This window comes from Elephas maximus, chromosome 3, assembly GCF_024166365.1.
Source record: "Elephas maximus indicus isolate mEleMax1 chromosome 3, mEleMax1 primary haplotype, whole genome shotgun sequence".
In the NCBI taxonomy this organism is placed as follows: Eukaryota; Metazoa; Chordata; class Mammalia; order Proboscidea; family Elephantidae; genus Elephas; species Elephas maximus.
In genome coordinates, this window is record NC_064821.1 from 61,053,379 (window position 1) to 61,074,292 (window position 20,914).

Sequence of the window (20,914 nt, forward strand, 5' to 3'; positions counted from 1 at the left end):
ATGTCCGGTCACAAGTATGCCATTTTTAAACAAGCGAAAGATGAACAGAATAAATCTAAGATGAAATGCTTGAAATAAAAACTTGCCTTAATGGCCTCAGTTAGGATCGCATCCATCTTGGGACGTGGGGAGGAAGCCATCGGCGTTTGTTTCTGAGCCCTGGCTAGCTGGCTGGCAGAAAGGGTAGCCCAGGAAGGTATTGTTTTTTTCACTTTCTTCTCCTTTTCTTTAGACTGATCTTTCTCACTTTAAAACAAAGAATTGTTATTATGCAAAAGAAACTATCCAGAAACAGTTATAAGGCCAGGAAAAGGAAAAAGACCAGGGAGGCATAAAAATCAATGTTTTAATTTAGGTAATATTACACTAAGGTAATACATACAATAAGTACAATTTAACGAAATAAAACAATTGCAAAAAATTGGGTACTATAAATAAACTAAAAAAGTCATTTGTTTTAGGTGCAGGAGAAAGGAGCCATAGAAATTTGCACCGGTGTGAAGGCCCAGTACACAGAAGAGATTTTAAAAATGTATCCTAGTAACAATTACAACAGAGGCAACAGTATGGTAGAAAGAACTCAAGCTCAAAGTTAGAAAACCTGCATTTTACTTGTAGCTCCAACACTAACTAGCTCTACGATCTTAGTAAGGGATCTGAATCTTAGTCTCCTCAGCTGTAAAACCGTAACTTAATACCAACTATCTCACAAGGTTGTTGCAGTAATTATGAGATTGTCTGCCGCAAGGCTTACTTATTAAGTATCCTAGGTAATAATAGCATCATTCCATGTACCTCACAGAGGCGATGTACTACCATTTACTAGAACATGTAAATTTCAGACTTTTCTTACACCTATGAAACAAGGATAAAGGCTTCCCTGAGGATAACACCTAGAAAGAAAAGCTATAACTAAGTTTCTCCTTTATTTAAAAAAAGTAATTCTTAACTGTTCTGCCCACCTGTGATAAAAGTGCAATGAATGCTACCAGCTCTCCTACCAGGTCACTCTGGCAATGGCTTAATATAGATCAATGTTTCTAACGTAAGCACATGAAGACAATTCACTCCTGGCACAGAGGTAGGAATAAAATGGTGAAGTGTCCCTCAGGTCAGATTTTTATAGTCCTGTTCCATTTCTTATTGAACTTTTGACAATGCTTAAAATATAAGACACCCCTACAACAAATTCTAAACACAAAAACACTCCAAAGCCAAAAAGGATGATCTGGGAATTATTCAAACCATTGTTTTCCTAACTAATGCAAACTCTAAAAGGCCACACGACTACATAATAAACCTATTTCAAAGGGTAACTTTAAAAGGTAAATCCAAACAGCAAATACCTAGCATCAAGCCAGTGTTATAACCCTTTAAAACATTCTGATCTATAGTCCTTTTCATAAATGGTAGTAGTCTTTAATCATAAATGGCAAGAAGGCATAATTCCTTACTCTTTTTTGGCTTCCTCAGAAGACTTGTTTTCTTCCTTCTCCTCACTCTCAGGTTCCCCCTTCGGCTGTTCAGTCTCACTAGATGTAGCAGGTGGAGTTTCATTCTCTTGTTCTTCTACAGTGGAGGCAGACTCCTCAGAACTTACGTCTGGCTCTAAAAATTAGGTGAACAGAATTGGATCAGGTAGATAGATATATGAGAGCCAGAGTCAATAAAAAGGTAAAAGCTTGTCTTATTGAACAGAGCAGCCAAATATTTCAATTAAGAGATAAATTCTGAGATGAACGATAAATGACTATGAGTGCAGTTTTCTTTCATTTTTTGTCACTTAAGTTGCCTATTCAAGTGGTTGTTTATCCAAACTATGTAAGAAAAGAAGATCAACTCATTTTACTCCAAATCAAATCTCTTGATTGTTCTATTCTGCAATACTAATGATGAAACTCATAATTAAGACATAGCCATTTTATAATGTAACAGACAAATCTCAGGGACAGAATAGGTATTAGAAAATTAGCATGTACTTTTCAAGTGGAATGGCTGGGGCGAGAGTAGAAATATGAGAAGTGGGATATCTAAGTCTGCAGTTGTTTGTCCATGCCTTTTTTTCTCAGCATGTCTCTTTGAACAGCTATTATAAAAGCAAAGAATCCCAGCAGTTAAGCAGAGACTTCAAAGAAAAGGACTCCAGCGGCAAAAATCAGGCCAAAAATGAAAGTATATGCTTGAAAAGCACGGTCATTTAAATTATATCAACTAATTACTGAGATAATGATGAGGCTTTCTTTGTGGCCTTCACACATATGCCACATCCTTCTTGGCCACATATGCCAAAACCACAGAAGTTAAATTATAAGAGAATTTCTAGTGCCTCAAGCTAAATTCTATCGCAAGATGAATTTCAGACTGGCCAGCTATCATTTGCAAGTCTCTTCCTGGATTATGTTCTTCAATTGCACCTGCATATAAGCCAAAACTCCTCTAGTAACTGTTCAGCCAACAGAGGTTTTCGAATTAGACACACCTGAATTCAAGTCCTGTCTTCCTAACTTTCTATCCAGATGATCTTTGGGGAAGTTCTCTGACATCTCCAAGTCCCAGCACCCTTACCTCACAGAGTTGTAATGAGGATTATACAAAATGCTTTAGGGCAAACCTGTAGATCAGCAAGTGACTGACTCTCGTTCCTCTTTGGCCTCTTCCGCTGCTTCTAGAACTGTTTCTCATACGCTTAGGAGGGCAAAGTATTAAGGCTGGAAATTCATTGTAACAATGGCATTTGGCGATGTAGATACTAACTACATTTAGGTTTTCCACAGTAAGATATATTTTATATCAGCTCTTTTACTGTCTGCCCACACAACAATATGACCTTTGTTTTACCCCAATAGAGCCCTGGTGGCACAGTGGTTAAAGCCACTGCTAACTGAAAGGTCAGCAGTTCAAAATCGCCAGCAGTTGCTTGGGAGAAAGATGTGGCAGTCTGCTTCCAAAGAAATTTACAGCCTTGGAAACCCTATGGGATTGCTGTGAGTCGGAATCAACTCAACAGGAATGGATCTGGGGTTACCCTAATTGGCTGAATGGGTAAGAACTATTTGTTAAGCCTATGCTTATTTATACATTGCCTTACTCCAAAAAGGCTGAAAAACTAAGAACTGTTTCCTGGGTTTTACTGTAATAGTAGAGCTATAATTTCTCTTTCTCTTCTCTAGAATAACTGCTTAAGAGTTTATGGTATGAATTTGAGCTGTAACTTTCACCTAAAGCACAATTTAAAAAAAAAAAAAAGAAACTTGAACAGGGAAAGAGGCATCATCAAAGCTAAACTTTAGACGGGTCAGAAGCTGGCTGAATGGACACGAAAAGAGATAGCGGAGGGAAGGAGTGTGATGTCTCATTACGGGGAGGGCAATTAGGAGTATATACCAAGGTGTTTATAAATTTTTGTATCAGAGTTTGACTGATTTGTAAACTTCCACTTAAAGCACAATAAAAATTAAAAAAAAAAAAAAAGCTAAACTTGAGAAAACGTAATGTGTCAATAGGAATATTGTATTTAAGATGGTCTGAATAGGAGGTACCCTAGTGTCAGAACTTGGTTACTCGTATCTGAGAAACCAATCCCTGAGAATTTTATACAAGATTTTGTCTGTAATGGTGCTTGTGTGCATTTTCTTGGGAAACTGTCAATAGCTTTTATCAAATTCTTAAAAAGCTCACTACCCAAAACGGTTAAGAATAACTGGTCCCTGGGAACCACATATCGATAAGGTTCTGTCATGGATTGAACGGTGTTCCCCAAAAACATCAACTCGGCTAGGTCATGATTCCCTTGTATGATTGTGTGAGTGTCTACCATTTTATTTTCTGATGTGATTTCCCTAGATGTTGTAAATCCTATCATTATGATGTAATAAAATAGATTAGCGGCAATTATACTGATGAGGTCTACAAGATCAGGCAATGTCTAAAGCCAATCTCTTTTGACATATGAGAGAGAGAAGCGTGCAGAGAAACATTGGGACCTGATACCACCAAGAAAGCAGTGCCGGGAGCAGAGCCCATCCTTTGGACCTGTGCTGAGATGCTCCCAGACCAAGGGATGACTGATGCATCACAAGGACCTTCCTCCAGAGCTGACAGAGAGAGACAGCCCTCCCCTGCAGCCAGTGCCCAGAATTTGGACTTCTAGCTTACTGGACTGTGAGAGAATAAACTTCTCTTTGTTAAAGCCATCCACTTGTGGTACTTCTGTTATAGCAGCACTAGAGGATCAAGACCAGGTCTAATATTCAAAATACGCTTTTAAAAAACTCCCACAACAAAAAGACAAGCAACTCAATCAAAAATAGGCAAAGAACGTGAACAGACATTTCACCAAGGAGCATATTCAAATGGCCAACAGGCACATGAAAAGATGCCCAACATCATTAGCCACTGCTGTTGTTTGCCATGGAGTCCAACTCACGGTTACCTCACATAGGCAGAGCAGAACTGCTCCAGTGAGTTTTCATGGCTGTGACCTTTCACAGTAGGGCCTCTGGGAGGATTTGAACCACCAACCTCTGGCTAGTAGTCACCCAGGGACTCTATTAGGGAGATGTCAATGAAAACACTATGAGTTATACCACTTCACTCCATTAGAATGTCAATGATCAAAAAACAAAACAAAACAACAGGTGTTGGCAAGGTTGTGGAGAAACTGGAACCCTCATCCAATGCTGCCAGGAATGTAAATGGTACAGTCGCTGCGGAGAACAATTTGGTAGTTCCTCAAAGAGTAGAACACAGAACTACCATGTGACCCAGCAATCCCAATTGTAGATAAATACACAGAAGTGAAAGCAGGAATACAAAAAGAAACCTGTACACCAATGTTCACTTCAGCACTCTTCACAACGGTCAAAAGGTATAAACAACTGAAATGTCCATCAACAGATGAATGGATAAACAAAATGTGGTATATACATACAATGGACTGTTACTCAGCCATAAAGAGAAATGAAGCCCTGATGCTTGCCACAACATGCATGAACCTTGAAAACATCATACTAAGCAAAGTACCCAAAAAAACCCAGGGCCGTCGAGTCAATTCCGACTCATAAGCAAAGTCAGTCAGGCACGAAAGGACAGATACTATATGATCTCACTTATGTGAAGTAAGCAAATGTATAGATAACAAAGATTATTAGTGTTACCAGGTGTGGGAAGGGCGGGGAAAAGAGGGAGTTTTGCTTAAGGAGCATAGAGTTAATTTTAGCGGTGGCAGAAAAATTTGTAAACGGTTAGTGAGAATGGCTACACAACATGAAGAATGTAATTATGTCACTGAATTATACAGGATACAGAAATTGTTGAATTGATGTACATGTTGTGTGTATTTTCACAATAAAAAATAATTGCAAAAAAAAAAGTTTATGGCTCGATAAAGATTCAGTTGGTCAACAGATATTTACTGAGTATGTACTATGTGCAAGACATTATTTCCAACTCATTGAACTACTGTCTCTGCCTCTGTGTGAAATGTAGGATTCATAAAATTTAAAACACAAGCGAAATCTGATTGTTTCCATGGATAAAATACTATAATGTACTTGCTATATGATCCCTTAAACAATTAATAGGGTAGAAAGAAGATTAAACATTATTTGTAAAGTGACTTACTGTTCTTCTACAGTGCACAAGTTCTATGAATTCTTGGCTGACTTTTCTAAAATAAAATTTTTCCAAAATGCGTAGAGCACTCACCTGAGGATTTTTCTTTTTAAATCGAGATTGGGTTAAAAAACAATATGAAAAACCAAAACCTGGTGCCGTCAAGTCGATTTCATCTCACAGCGACCCTATAAGACCGAGTAGAATTGCCCCATAGGGTTTCCAAAGAGCGCTGGTGGATTTGAACCGCCGATCTTTTGGTTAACAGCCAAACACTTAACCACTGCACCACCAGGGCTCCGGAAAAGAGTGTATTTACTGGTTAATGATGTCTGCCCTGGTGCAATAGGGGATAAAGGCAGCAAGGGGGTGCATATATTTTCTATTCCTAATCTATGCTAGTCAGCAAATATTTGGTTCTAACAGCCATGACCAGGGAAGCACAATGTGCTCTCCCTGGTAAAACCTGAGATAAAAGGCAAGGGAGAAGGGAAAAATGGAAAAGGATAAGGAGAGAAACAAAGAGGTCATGAGAAGAAAAAGAAAGACAGTGAAAAAGAGAAGTGGTTAGAAATAGTAGAAAGGAGCACCAGTATTCCAGGTTGATGAGTCTACATTTTTCTTGTTCATTATGCTCCCAACTCTGTTTGGCCACTCTTTCCACCAACACCAAAGTTACAGGCCAATATTTGATCACTCATTTGCTCCCTTTAAGGCCTCTTGGTGATTTCCACTGTCCATACCAAAGCCCAAAGTTGTCTATTAGTTCTCTTTTGGTCCCATCTTCCTCCTCCCACCCTTCCACAGAGCGTGCATCTATATGGCAGTCTATACCCAGGATGCTAGTCTTTGTTCCTGTCCTCCCCCAACCATTCTTCTGTTTTTAATTAAAAGAACATGAAATTTCCACCTTCCAAAAATCTTCAGATACAAGAAGAAATCTCACTTTACCCACTTGGTCTGGCAATGTCAGCCATCACTTCTGTCTTCAGATATTCCCCTAGTATACTTACATTTAGCCATGAAAAAAGAAAAAGTCTGTTCAAAGGGATTTAAAGAACATTCTAAATTGGAGTAGAAACTTTTGCCTTTTGAAGTTGTACTACTGATTTACTTTACCTGGTTTTTCTTCCTCCCCACCAGCAAGCTTGCGTTTGGGAGGAGTTTCCCGGGTAGAGTTCACAGCTCGACGAATCGGCATGTTGCTATCTTCTACCTTCTAAGAGAAGAGATGGTCATAATCAAACAAACATAAAAATATTCCCTTTTCTCTCTTTCTCAAGGGGCCTAACTGGGTGTCAGAAGATGTAGGAGAATTCTTCAAGTCAACTCCAGGATCCAATGCAATTTACTTTTCATACTTTTTTTTCTTTAAGTGAAATACGATTTTTAAGAAATACTTTTCAAAGTATTTTATTTTAGCCAGAACTTCAGATGGAAATAAATAATTATACTTGATTTGGAATAAATTTAGACGATTGGAGGTTTTCTCAGGAATCTGAGGGAAAAGGGTAGATGGAAAGAGCTTTTTATTTATTTGATTTTTCAGATTTACAACCCAGGCTCCCCAAAGTTGGGGAAGGAACAAGTACCAAGAAGGACCCAGCAGGGCCTGAAGTCAGGGACTGATCCAAGAGTGAGCTTCAAGAATGCATCAGCCCCTACCTCACCTAACTTGTCCGCGTGGATCAGCTGAGCTCCTACTATAAGTGGGAGTGCCTTAGGATGGACGAGTTCACCTTGAGACGTATCAGTCGCCATTTAAAATTATTTCTAGGCCCGAGTACAGGTTACACTCTGAAGCCTCTGCTGTTAACCACAAGGATTTTTCCTAATGGTTTCAGTGTGGTGAAGAGTCAACCTAAAGCACAGAAAAGACCTGGTGTGAAGATTAACAGAAACAAAACTAAACTAAAACGTCTAAATTTAATACACATCCAAAAGGAAAAAATATAACTATAAAACTTACAAGTTAAGTGACAGATGACTTGCTCAGTTATTAGTCAGAAAGATTAAACCACTATCCAAACATTGACTATGTAAAGCAGCGACTAGACTAAGACAAACGCATAAGCCACAGCAGCTGTTGCACCTTCCACATGAACAAAGGCAACAAGGACAAGAAAGCTCCTAAGGAATCCCACCACCCTCCTGCTGCCATCAGCAACTTAGAAAGGACAGACTATAGGAAGAGTTTACAAAAATTATGTAGCCAAAGATCAGTTTACTAAAGAGAGAAGACTTATTGTTCTCAAAGGGGCCAGAAAAGTTAACTGCAACCTAAACCCCCCATCTCCACTAGAGAAGTCATTTGTTTTCTATTAACGGAAAGTATAACCGCAAAAATACTGCTGAAAGCAAGACATTCTAAGAGCCTCCAGACCCACTGACCCTTAGGAGAACAGAAGTATGCTTCTAAGACCTTATTTGTCATGTTTTTAATAGAAGCAAAACCAGTACAAAAGAAAGCATATGATTAAAGAATCAAAGATTAAAACCCACCTAAAAAAACCCTTTGCCGTCGAGTTGATTCCGCCCCATAGCGACCTTACAGGACAGAGCAGAACTGCCCCAAAGAGTTTCCAAGGAGCGCCTGGTGGATTTGAACTGCCCCATTATACCTCTACCCTCCAAGAACCTCATCTGGGACTCAATGACATTTTATAATAAAAAATCCTCAGTATAAGAAAATGACTAAGTGTTTAGATATCTGAACAATTAACAGATAATGAACAATTAACAAAAAAACTGGGAAATAAGAGATTAGTCATTCATCTTATACTATAAACTCTAACCCTGCCTAGGAACATAAAGGCTTTCAACTTGTCAGTAACGACGATTCCAAGAAAAAAAAAAAAAAAACGAAAACCCCAAACATAAAGAATACTTTCACATTTATAAGGAAAATCTTTTTATGGGGATAACAAGGGCAACACCAGACTTGCAAATTGTCCATCAGCTGCGAGGAAAGACAGCTGAAAGAATTCAAGACAGTAAAATGCACTAAAACTTATCACTAGTGAATTAATATCTATAAATACTTAAAAATTAACTGTTAAAAGAACTACTTAAAATGCTCGTATTGTAACTAGCCTCAAGGAACTGTAAAATACTGAAATAAAAATCATTTTTCTGATCTTTGAAAAGAGGGCCAAATTGGGTTTAGGGGCATTAGTGAGGTTTGTGAAACCTAAAAATCTCTCGTGGGATAATTTTAATATGTAAATCTGCTCATTCATGCACTAGCCAACCAGATGCCACTGAGTTGATTCTGACTCATGGTGACCCCATGTGTGTCAGAGCAGAATTGTGCTGCATACGGTTTTCAACAGCTGTTTTTTTTTGGGGGGGGGAGTAGACTGCCAGGTCTTTCTTCCAAGGTGCCTCCAACCTTTCAGTTAGCATCTGAGCATGTTAACTGTCTGTACCACCGAAGGACTCCTCACTCAACAGCACTGCCAAAGTAAATTATTTTCCCTGATAATTTAAAAACAAAACTAAAGGACGATCTGATATTTTTATAGACAAGCAATACGGAAATTAAACAGTATCATGGTAAGGTTATTCTTGGTAAAGCAAGATGATATTGTTAATGAATGCATCCTTCTTAACCCATGATAACACTGTCTAGATTGAAAATGTTACTATGAAGTCAAGAAAACCTCCGGTGTTCATGAGTATCTTTAAAAAAAAATTTTTCCCTGTAAAGAAAATACTAAAAAACGTGTCAAAACCTTTCCAGTAAACTCTGTGGTCATTAATTACACAAAATTAATACAAACACAATCCATATAGCTGACACTCACTGGGTTAAAAAAAAGAGCGGACACCAACCCAAAAAACCAAACCCGTTGTGTTGATTCCAACTTACAATGATTCACAGGACAAAACAGACCTGCCCCATAGGGTTTCCAAGGCTATAAATCTTTACAGAAGCAGACTGCTACATCTTTCTCTCACAGAGTGACTGTCGGGTTCAAACTGCTGACCTTTCGGTTAGCAGCTGAGCATTTAACCACTGCTCCACTAGGACTCCTGAGGGGGGACAAAGGAAGCTACTTTTTATCAAAGTGATGCAAACTGACCAATGGAATTAAAACTAGGGTAACATGGTCCATAAAGACATCATTAATCTAAGAACAAGAATGATAGTTTGAATTTGCCCAGATAAGATGTATGCCTAGGTCAGAAAGAACAAGAAATAATAAGCTGGTTTGCCAATCTTCCTGGCTGCATCCAATCTACCGAAAAGAATACGTTCTAACATTCTCTTACTTAAAATTTTCCAAGTACCATCCCCTTTGTTTCTTTAATCTCACCTCCTGCTACTCTCCCCATCACTATACACTCTTGCCTTCAAACACAAAGGCTTTCTTTTGGCCCATGGAATATGTTCTACTCATTTTTGCCTCAGAGTCTCTTTGCATTTGCTGTTCCCTTAAACTACAACACTCTTTTCCGAGGCCCTACAGTAATACTCCAGCTCAATGTTGTCTCTCGAAAGGCCTTCCACCTATGTTACTCCTCCTCAGTTTTCTTTATAGCATTTAACACCAGCTGAAATTAAATACACATCTGTATGCTTGTATGAGCTGAAACTGACTCAAGAGCAGTGGGTTTGGTTTGTTTACTACGTGTCTCTCCAAAAGAACGTAAGCACCACAAGGAGTAAGACTTTAATTCACCACTGTATTCCCAGGGCCTAGAACAGTGTCCAAAACATAGCGGGTGCTTAATACTTACTGAAAGAGCAAAATGAATGATATCTAATATCACTTATTGCCATATTCAATATATGTGAAGAACACTTAAAAAATAAAATACAAATTTATCTGAGATAAATATCAAGCACCATATGCCTCACTTCTGAATTTCCTGAGTAAAAGCCACAGATCTAAAAACTTCAGTCTGTAGTCCTTTCTTTATGGTGGTGGTGTCTGGAGCTGTCAGGTTGGTTCCAACTCATAGCTACCCTGTGTACAACAGAACAATACACTGCCTGGTTCTATGTCATCCTCACAATCACTGCTATGCTTGAGACCACGGTTGCAGCCACTGTGCCAATTCATCCCGTCGAAGGTATTCCTCTTTTTTGCTGACTCTCTACCAAGCATGATGTCTTTCTCCTGGGACTGGTCCTTCCTGATAACATGCCCAAGGTAGATAAGAGGAAGTCTTGCCATACTTGCTTTTAAGGATAATTTTGGCTGTACTTCTTCCAACATAGATTTGTTCATTCTTCTGGCAGTCCACAGTATATTCAATATTCTTCGCCAACACCATAATTCAAAGGCATCAATTCTTCCGTCTTCCTTATTCATTGTCCAGCTTTCACGTACATATGAGGTGACTGAAAATACCAGAGCTTGGATCAGGCGCACATTAGTCTTCAAGGTGACATCTTTGCTTTTTAATACTTTTAAAAAAGGTCTTTCAAAAGGAGAAAAATGTAGAACAGAATCCAAATTCACATAAAAAGACCACACTTACTGGTCTGACAGTGACTGGAGGAACCCTCTGAAACTATGGCCCCAGGATGTTCTGCTAACTCAGAAGTGAAACCACTTTTCAGACATAGACAGGCCTATAAAACAAAAAATAAAACATGTGAGGGACATGCTTCTTAGTACCTTATCGAACATACGAGACCAAATGGGCAGCTCCTGTCCAAAGGAGGGCAAGAAGGCAGGAAGGGACAAGAACTGAACAAACAGACACAAGGAACCCAGGGTGGAAAGGGGGAGTGTGCTGTCACATTGTGGGGATTGCAACCAATGTCACAAAACATTATGTGTATAAATTTCTGAATGAGAAATTAACCTGAGCTGTAAATTTTCAAAGCACGATAAAAATAGGTAAATAAAAAGGTCTTTCGTACTATGTTGGCATCTCTTGTCTAGAGGGGAGATGAGAGTAGAGGGGGTTAGAAACTGACAAAATGGTCACTAAAGGAGAGACTAGAAGGAGGGAATGGACTGACTCATTAGGGGGAGAGTAAGTGGGCGTATGTAATAAGGTGTATATAAGCTTGTATGTGAGAGACTGACTTGATTTATAAACTTTCACTTAAAGCACAATAAAAATTATTAAAAATAAATAAATGAAGAACTCAAAACACTGGGGGGAAAAAAAAGGTCTTTCGTAGCAGATTTGCCCAGTGCAGTATATCCTCTGATTTCCTAACTGCTGCTTCCATGGGCGCTGATCGTGGAGCCAAGTAAAACTAATCCTTCACAACTTTAATCTTTTCTCCATTTATCATGATGTTGCTCACTCATCCAGCTGGAGGATTTTTGTTTTATGTTGAGGTGTAATCCATACAGAAGGCTGCAGTCTTTGATCTTCATCAGTAAGGGCTTCAAGTCTTCTTCACTTTGAGCAAACGAGATTGTGTCATCTGCGTATCGCAGGCTGTTAACGAGTCTTCCTCCAATTCTGATGCCCTGTTCTTCTTCATATAGTCCAGCTTCTCCAATTATTTGCTCAGCATAGATTGAATAAGTACGGTGAAAGGGTATAACCCTGACACACACTTTTCTTGATTTTTATAACTACACAGTATCCCCTTGTTCTGTTTGAACGACTGCCTCTTGATTTATGTACAGGTTTGTCATGAGCACAGTTAAGTCTTCTGAATTCCCATTCTTCCCGGTATTAACCATAACTCGTTATGATTCACACCGTCGAATGCCTTTGCATGTCAACAAAACAGAGATAAACATATTTCTGGTATTCTCTGCTTTCAGCCAGGATCCATCTGACTTCAGCAGTGATTACCTCTTGTTCTACATCTTCTTCTGAATCTGGCTTGAATTTCTGGCAGTTTCCTGTTGATGTACTGCTGCAACTGTTTTTGAATTATCTTCAGTAAAATCTTATTTGCGTGTGATACTAATGATATCGTTTGATAATTTCCATGTTCTGCTGGATCACCTTTTTTTGGAATGGGTACAAACATGGATGCTTCCAGTCAGATGGCCAGGTAGCTGTCTTCTAAATTTCTTGGCATAGGCGAGTGAGCACCTGTAGCGCTGCTTCTATTTGTTGAAACATCTCAACTGGTATTTTGTTAATTCCTGGAGCTTTGTTTTTCGCCAATGCCTTCAGTGCAGCTTGGCCTCTTCCTTCAGTACCACTGGTTCTTGATCATATGCTACCTCCTGAGATAGCTGAACATCAACCAATTTCTTTCTGGTACCGTGACTCTGTACCCCTTCCATCTTCTTCTAATGCTTCCTGTATCGTTTAATACTTTGCCCATAAAATCCTTTAACGTTGCAACTTGAGGCTTGAATTTTTTTCTTCAGTTCTTTCAGGTAAGTTAGCTAATAGTTAAGAGTTCTGAGGTGGCATGAATGGTTAAGCACTTGACTACTGGCCAAAAGGCTGGCTGTTCAAACCCACTGGAGGCACCATGGAAGACAGGCCTAGTGATCTGCTACCGAAAGCTCACAGCCTTGAAAACCCTATACAGCAGTTCTATTCTGCACACATGGTATCACCATGAGTCAGAACTGACTGGACAGTTAACAGGTTTTTAAGAAGTTTGTTATTCATTACCGAGTTAACAAAACTATAAAAAAACCCACTGCCATCAAGTCGATTCCAACTCAGAACGACCCTGTAAGGACGGAGTAGAACTGCCCCACAGAATTTCCAAGGAGCATCTGGTGCATTTGAACTACCTACCTTTTGGTTAGCAGCTGTAGCTCTTGATCATTACGCCATCAGTGTTTCCAAAACAATACAGACGGTGAATTCACACTGCCTTAAAGTCACCAAGTATTAACTAAACTTTTTTTGTTGCTGTACTACTGAATGATCAGGCTTTGAAGCTGCCATGCTTTTTTCCTGCAGGGATCTTTTCTGGTTGGTTCACTGCTGCATCCCTGGTGCCTACAGCATACTAGGTATAGCATAGGTGCTCAACAAATATTTGTTACATCAAAGAATAAATGAATGAATGAAACTCAACAAATTCGTTTTTCACCTCAGTTCTGACATGTGCCAAGAGCCCTGGTGGGACAGTGGTTAAGAGCTACAGCTGCTAACCAAAGAGTCAGCAGTTGGAATCCACAAGTTGCTCCTTGGAAACCCTATGGTGCAGTTCTTCTCTGTCCTATAGGGTTGCTATGAGTCGAATCCTTTTGCCAGCAACAGCTGTGGTTGGGTTTTTTTTGTTTTATATGTGCCAAAAACAATCAATGTGAGTTTATCTGAGGTTTTTGTGGACATCCTGTTGTCATCACTTTATTATTATTTTTTATTTAGTGTTAGATTAACACTAAAAGATTTCCTTTTCCCAAGAGTAAATGTGTAAATTGCGTTAATATAGGCAAAAAAAAAAAAAAAGGATTGTAGAAGTAACATATCCAAAATTTCACAGTTTTCATTTACTTTCTCTGTATTAAGTAGAAGGAATAGAAAAATAAGAAACTTAATAACGTATTTCAATTTATTGATATTGTCCATAATACAGAATTTGGGGCAAGTATTATTTCATACTTCACTATAAAATGTATGCAACACACCACATTATGTCACAAGGTATGCACTGAATACCTCAAATAGTTCCCAATCTCAAGTTTCTCACTATACTCAGACTTAATGGGTCATGTCGCAAAAAGCGTGCCTCTAATTTGACTGCTGGCAACTTTTTTTTTTCCTTTTCTCTTATATTTCAATAAATCAGTAGTGTTTATCTTGGGCTCAGATGTTATGGACACTACATGGTTCCTGCTGTCAAGATGATCAAAATTCTAACTTAGACTTTCTGTATATAACAAGTTCAGGACACTTCCACCATCAACTGTATATCCTCAATCTTCCAAGTCATTTTTAAAAAAGAAAACTTAAAAATGTTACTTCTACTTTAAAGTAAATTACATCAAACTTTTGAAAGGAACAGAGTCCTGTGGCACAGTAGTTAAGAGCTCAGCTGCTAACCAAAGGCTGGCAGTTCAAATTCACCAACCACTCCTTGGAAACTCTGGGGCAGTGACACTCTGTCCTAAAGGGACAGAACTGACTGACAGCAACAGGTTTTAAAAGGTAACGGTAAAACAAAAAGGTGATAATAGTTTTATGCCTATGCCAGATTAAACAAGATTAGAGTATCTTTCAAACTGACACTAGGCACATCTACTTTCATCTAAGACAAGATATCTTGCTCATCAAATCCAAGATGAACTCCCACATGTCTTTCTAATAGGATTCTTGGATACTTTTCAATGTAATGAAAACTCACAAAACATAAGTAACAGAACTTATGCTGGAGAGGCATTAAAGTTCACCTTGTCCAGTCCTCTGATTGTGCAGGAGAGAATGTTTTTGGTTGCTAGGTGCCATCGAGTTGATCCCGACTCACAGCAACCCTATATGACAAAGTAGAACTGCCCCCAAGGATTTTCTAGACTGTAATCTTCACAGGAGCAGATCCTGGAAAGGTTCGAACTACCAACTTTTCTGTTAGCAGCAGAGTGCTTACCCATTGCTCCACTGGGGATCAAAACTTGTCCTCGGTCCCAGATAGTGGTTAATTCGGTACTGAAACTCCGATTTGTAGTCCTTACTTCACCACCCCTGCCTGCAGCTCTTTACAAATGCTCATACTCACAATTCTAACTTTATTAACTACCTACCGAAAACACTGTTCTAACTAAAACCACCTCGTGTAAGGTGCGACAAGTAAAAAGTTCTAGCCATGCCACACGGGGAAAGCAAGCTCACGGCCGCCCATCGCAGCAGCAGCAGCAGCAGCAGCAAGCCTTTTCGGGAGCGCCGACAGCTCGGAAACGTTTGTGGGGAAGTAAGGTGGGAAGAAGAGCAGAGAGACAAAGAGGCAGGGAAGGCAGCGTTACAGGGCCAAAGTCGTGAGGGAGCAGAAGGCTGGGGCGAGGGAGAGAACGGAGCCAAGATGAAGGCAGAGACGGCAAACGATGTCAAGGCTCAGCGGCGCGGACACTGAGGGAGGTTACAGCCCGGAGCTCCCGCCCAGGGGTGGACGCGACGCCGGAGCCGACCAGAGGACCCGGGCAGCGCACGCCCCTGCGACTCAAGAAGCTGCGGACCGCCAGCAACAAGCGCTCCGCAAACTCACCACTGGGAGCTCCGTAATGGCGGCGGCGGGGGCGGAGAACCCGGGGGGCGGGTCCGTCACAGCCACTCACCGCCGCCGGCATCTTTCGAACCGGCTCGGAGAAGCTCTTAAAGGGCTGAGGGGGAGGGCGGGGCACACGCCAGGTTCGGGCGCATGCGCACGCTCTCGGCCAATCAGGACGAGGCGGAAAGACGCCGGCGCAAGCGCGTTGCGACGCGTGGTCCTGAGGCAAGGGAAGAATCCCCCCACCTCCCCTAGTTCTAAACAAAACAAGGGCGGGAGCGCGCGCGCGCTAGAAGGCCCCGGAGGAGGTGTCAACGCGAGGGGCCGGGGGTTAGGACGTAGGGGTGAGGGGAAGGGGAGGCGGAGCGGCCAAGGAAGGCAGACAAAAGGCACCTCCTCCTGGGCCCCGGGCGCCCCGCCCCCTGCTCTCAGGGAGCGGCGTCGGCGCCCTGGGCAAGCGGCCTCCGCCGCTCGCCTTCGGGGCCCCGCCAGCCCGCGCCCACTCCTCGCCCGCCTGTTCGGTCCCGCGTTACCTCTGCGCTCCTCCCTTCCTGGCGCCTGTGTCCCGCACGGGCTCTCGGCGCCGCTGCCGCTGCCGCTCGTCGCCTCCGCGCCGCTGTCCTCCGGGCCCAGCCGCCGAGCTCTGCCGCCCCGCCCCCCTGCCCGCGGCCCCGCGCGCGCGGCCCCGCGCCGGCCCCGCCCCGCGCGCGCGCCGGCGGCCGCGCCCCCAGTCCGCGGGAGAAGCGCGCGAGAAGTGCCTCCGTGTGAGGCGCGCGGGACCGCGAGAGGGCGCTCCGGAGGATGCCGGGGCGGGAGGGCGGCGCCCGCCGCGAGTCTGTGGAGCGCAGTTAGGATGCGTCGTGCACTTTCGGTTTCCTCCGAGGGATGCTGGTTTCACTCCTTGCGCTTAGTCTGCTCTCTAGTTCAGTCCCTGGTCTCAGCCGCGTTTCCGATTTAGCAATTCGTTTACCTTTAGAGGGGTTGGCATTTCCCGCTTCTCAGTTTAGCCGCGGCTACGGTTGTGTGAAGACCGTAGAAGAATTGGAAAACGAGGCAGCGGAGATTTCAGTGCCTCATAATTCCTTCCCATTAAGTATCCAGACTACTGGGCAGGGTAGTGACTCCCGACCAAGAACTCGAAAAATTGCTTTTCTAATCTCTGAAACAGTCTAGCTCTGGCTCCGTAATCCGCAAATGCAGGGAGGGTTCCCGAAAATGAAACTCTGGGATTAGCGGAAAAAAGAATTTCCTTTGAATTGTCGCTGTACGTTGGTATCCGCGTACTCAGGCAATGTACAAACGATTGAAAATTTAACTCTTCAAAACCAGTTTCTGAGGCTTCAAAAGCCGTTTTTTTTGGGGGGGGGGTTGCTTTTTGCGGGGGGGCGGGTAGCGAATATAGGGAAATACGGAATACTGAAATTGTCACGAGGCTCACAGCAGTGTGACCAGTACTCAAATGCATGAGCCAATAATCCGAAAGACTTTGAAACTGTTTAAGTAGCTACTAGCCCAGTTGTGTAGCCCTGCCGTTAGCATAGTAACTGTCTCACCGGCCTCCCTAGCCAAGTCATCCACCCCATCAGTTCCAATCAGCTGTATAAAAATTTAACTGCTGCTACCAAAAGTTCCTTACTAGGTGAGTCATTTACCAAAAGTTCCTTACTAGGTGAGTCATATCACTAACGTATCCTGATGACATTACCAGTTCCCTGGCATTCTGCTGTCAGATTAAAATTCACAAGGAATTTTGATCATTTTGTCCCGTTTCTTCATCCTGCTCATTTCCTTTCTTCTTATCAACATTTCTATCCTTTGCCTCCCTTCTTTTAAGACTCCGTTCCATTTTTATGTATTCATATGCTTAAAACATCCTTATTTATTTTCTTACCCTAAGTTGCCTTTAATCCTATTTCGTGCAAGAAGCTGACCCAGGTAAGAGCAAATTGTGAGAATTTTTATTAAAAAAAAATCTTTCTTATTCTAGTTGTTCACAGCACACCAAACGAGGCAAAAAAAACCCTGAAACAAAATTCTTGCTCAGGAACACGTGCATGCGGAGATGCCCGGAGGCTATCGCTTGCTATGAATGAGATAAAATTTATCTTGAAGGCTGAAGCTGTAAGTTTTCTACTTACAAAGGGATTTAAGATTTTTATTGTACATGTCTTTTGGTTCAGGATGGAAATCCTGGTGGTGTAGTGGTTAAGTGCTACAGCTGCTGACCAAAAGGTTGGCAGTTCGAGTCTGCCAGAGGCTCCTTGGAAGCTCTATGGGGCAGTTCTACTCTGTCCTGTAGGGTCGCTGTGAGTTGGAATCGACTCAACAGCAACGGGTTTGGTTTTGGTTTTTCATTGGTTCGGGCATTTTACCCTCTGCTAAATGTAATATTTGGAACGCTGGTGGCACAGTGGATAAGAGCTACAGCTGCTAATCAGACGGTCGGAAGTTCGAATTCCCCAACTGCTCCTTGGAAACTGTATGGGGCAGTTTGGCTCTGTCTTGCAGGGTTGCCATGAGTCAGAATCAACTCCACTGCAATGTTTTTTTTTTTTTAATCTGATATTTGGCTGTTTTGATTTTTATACTTAGCTGCATCTGAGTTAAACGACTCCATGGGATGTGGTCTTAGAGTTATCTCATTTGGCTTTCTTTGAGCTATGCTAGTAAAAGCATCATTGAGCTGTGTGTGTGTTGTTACTAGACAATAGATAAGTGGTAACTTCGGTGAAGGGTAAGACAGTATACCATACTGGGTGTCTTAGATATCTAGTGCTGCTATAACAGAAATACCACAAATGGATGGCTTTAACAAAAAGTTTATTTTCTCACAGTAAAGTAGGCTAAAAGTCCAAATTCAGGGCGTCAGTTCCAGGGGAAGTCTTTCTCTCTCTGTCAGCTCTGGAGAAAGGTCCTTGTCCTCAATCTTCCCATGGTTGAGGAGCTTCTCAGGTGCAGGGACCCCGGGTCCAAAGGATATGGTCTGCTCCTGCTGCTGCTTTCTTGGTAGTATGAGGTTCCCAACTCTCTGCTTGCTTCCTTTTCCTTTCATCTCTTGAGAGATAAAAGGTGGTGCAGGCCACACCCCAGGGAAAATCCCTTTACACTGGATGAGGGTTGTGGCCTGAGCAAGGGTGTTCCGTTCCACCCTAATCCTCTTTAACCACAGGCAGAGATTATTTTTTATAATATATAGGAAAATCACAAAATGGAGGACAACCACACATGGCCTAACCAAGTTGACACATATTTTTGGTTGACACAATTCAGTCCATTACACGGGGGAAGCCAGCACAACTTGGACAAGGCAAGGTCATGGAAGCTCCATAGACACATCCAAGCTCCCTGAGGGACCAAATTGCAGGGCTGAGGGCTATGGGGACCATGGTCTCGGGGAACATCTAGCTCATTTGGCATAACATAATTTATGAAGAAAATGTTCTATGTTCTACTTTGATAAGTAGCGTCTGGGGTCTTTAAAACCTGTGAGCGGCCACCTAGGATGCTCCACTGGTCTCACCCCTTAGGGAGCGAGGAAGAATGAAGAAAACTAAAGATACAAGGGAAAGATTAGTTCAAAGGACTAATGGACCACATCTACCACAGCCTCCACCAGACCGAGTCCACCAAAACTAGATGGTGCCTGGCTACCACCACAGACTGCTCTGACAGGGATTACAACAGAGGGTCCTGACAGAGCTGGAGAAAAATGTAGAACAAAATTCTAACTAAAAAAAAAAAAAGACCAGACTTGCTGGCCTGACAGAAACTGGGGAAACCCTAAGAGTATGACCCCCAGGCACCCTTTCAACTCAGTAATGGAGTCATTCCTGAGGTTCACCCTTCACCCAAAGATTGGACAGGCCCATAAAATAAAACGAGACTAAAGGGGCACACCAGCCCAGGGGCAGGGACTAGGAGGCAGGAGGGAACAGGAAAGCTGGTAATAGGGAACCCAAGGTTGAGAAGGGAAAGTGTTGAGGTGTTGTGGGTTGTTAACCAATGTCATAGAACAATGTGTATACTGACTGTTCAATGAGAAACTAGTTCTGTAAACCTTCATCTGAAGTACAGTAAAAAATTAAAAAAAAAAATCAACAACTGTGTGTGTGTTAAACAGAGCTACATAATGGTTTCTGTTACAGCAATGAGGTTGTTTGGCCTTCTGGACTGGTGGGAACACCCACCTTGGCAAGTTTAGGAACTAGTGTTACAGGTGTATAGAGAAGGCTACTATCAAAGAGTGAGCTTCTAGACGTCAGGAGGACCCTCTTGCTTTAAGAGACCTCACAAACTGATATAAAAAAGCCTGAAGTTCCACCATTCAGAGATTCACTCCTTTCCTTTAAGCTCTACTCTCTTATATAACACTCAAATGAAGCATTGGTGGTTCAGTGGTAGAGTTCTTGCCATCCACGCAGGAGACCTGTGTTTCATTCCTGGCCAGTGCACCTCATGCACAGTGTCAGTGGAGGCTTTCGTGTTGCTATGATGCGGAACAGATTTCAGCAGAGCTTCCAGACTAAGACCGACTAGGACAACATTTTGTTCCATTCTGTATGGAACAATGCTGACTGATAGTTAACTTCCTTAGCCTGAAAGGTCTCTTTGTATAAGAAAGCAAAGTATGAGACTTTGAAATGTTTGGCATTATGATGGAGAAAGTTGAAGCAACTGCAAATTCTAAGAGTATCCAGATCAGAGTTAGGAGTTTGCAGTCACTGGGCTGAGTATAGAAAGATACAATTCCAACTAGTGTTAACAGGGAGAGATTTGAAGCATAACTTTTGATTGGCTGGTGGGAAGAAAATGTTTCTGTTCCTAGTAGGGTGGGTCTTTACTCTCATGCATCATGGCTAAGGGATTGAAATTTCATGTGGAAGTAACCAACAGCCTAGTCCAGAGCTTGGTTCCCTTAGTAATATATGGACCTAGCAGGGTTGGGGGTTGACTTTTCTGGCTTCCAGCCAGAAAGACTGGAAATGGCTCTCAATTTAGCTACAGTTTTGGAATAGGATGACAAGAGACTTAACACCTTATGCTATTAGGCAAAAAATAGAGACCAACGAAAATTTAATATTACCCCTCCTACCACCTACCCTTAACAGTTTTTTATTGTTTTTAGTATTACCTGAGCTAAAACCCTGGTTAAGAGATAAGCAACATCCCTGGATCCTCTGTTGGCAATGTTGCACTTTC

General features: G+C 41.9%; 1 protein-coding gene across 9 annotated transcripts in view; it reads right to left on the reverse strand.

Moving 5' to 3' along the window:
* Positions 1-16,337, reverse strand: part of HP1BP3 (heterochromatin protein 1 binding protein 3) — a 49,825-nt gene extending 33,488 nt beyond the window's left edge. For 3 of the 9 annotated variants that reach the window (XM_049878162.1, XM_049878158.1, XM_049878166.1), the window contains exons 1-5: positions 16,249-16,337; positions 7,279-7,474; positions 6,733-6,832; positions 1,455-1,608; positions 87-246 (exon numbers count right to left, since the gene is read on the reverse strand). In XM_049878162.1, the coding sequence (XP_049734119.1) occupies positions 87-246; positions 1,455-1,608; positions 6,733-6,832; positions 7,279-7,374 (510 nt within the window). In that variant the 5' untranslated portion in view covers positions 7,375-7,474; positions 16,249-16,337. Of the gene's footprint in view, positions 1-86; positions 247-1,454; positions 1,609-6,732; positions 6,833-7,278; positions 7,475-7,582; positions 11,084-11,103; positions 11,198-15,712; positions 16,090-16,248 lie in introns of those variants that run through there. The other 6 variants (XM_049878159.1, XM_049878163.1, XM_049878160.1 and 3 more) reach the window with 6 other exon arrangements.
* Between the last annotated feature and the right edge of the window lie 4,577 nt (positions 16,338-20,914).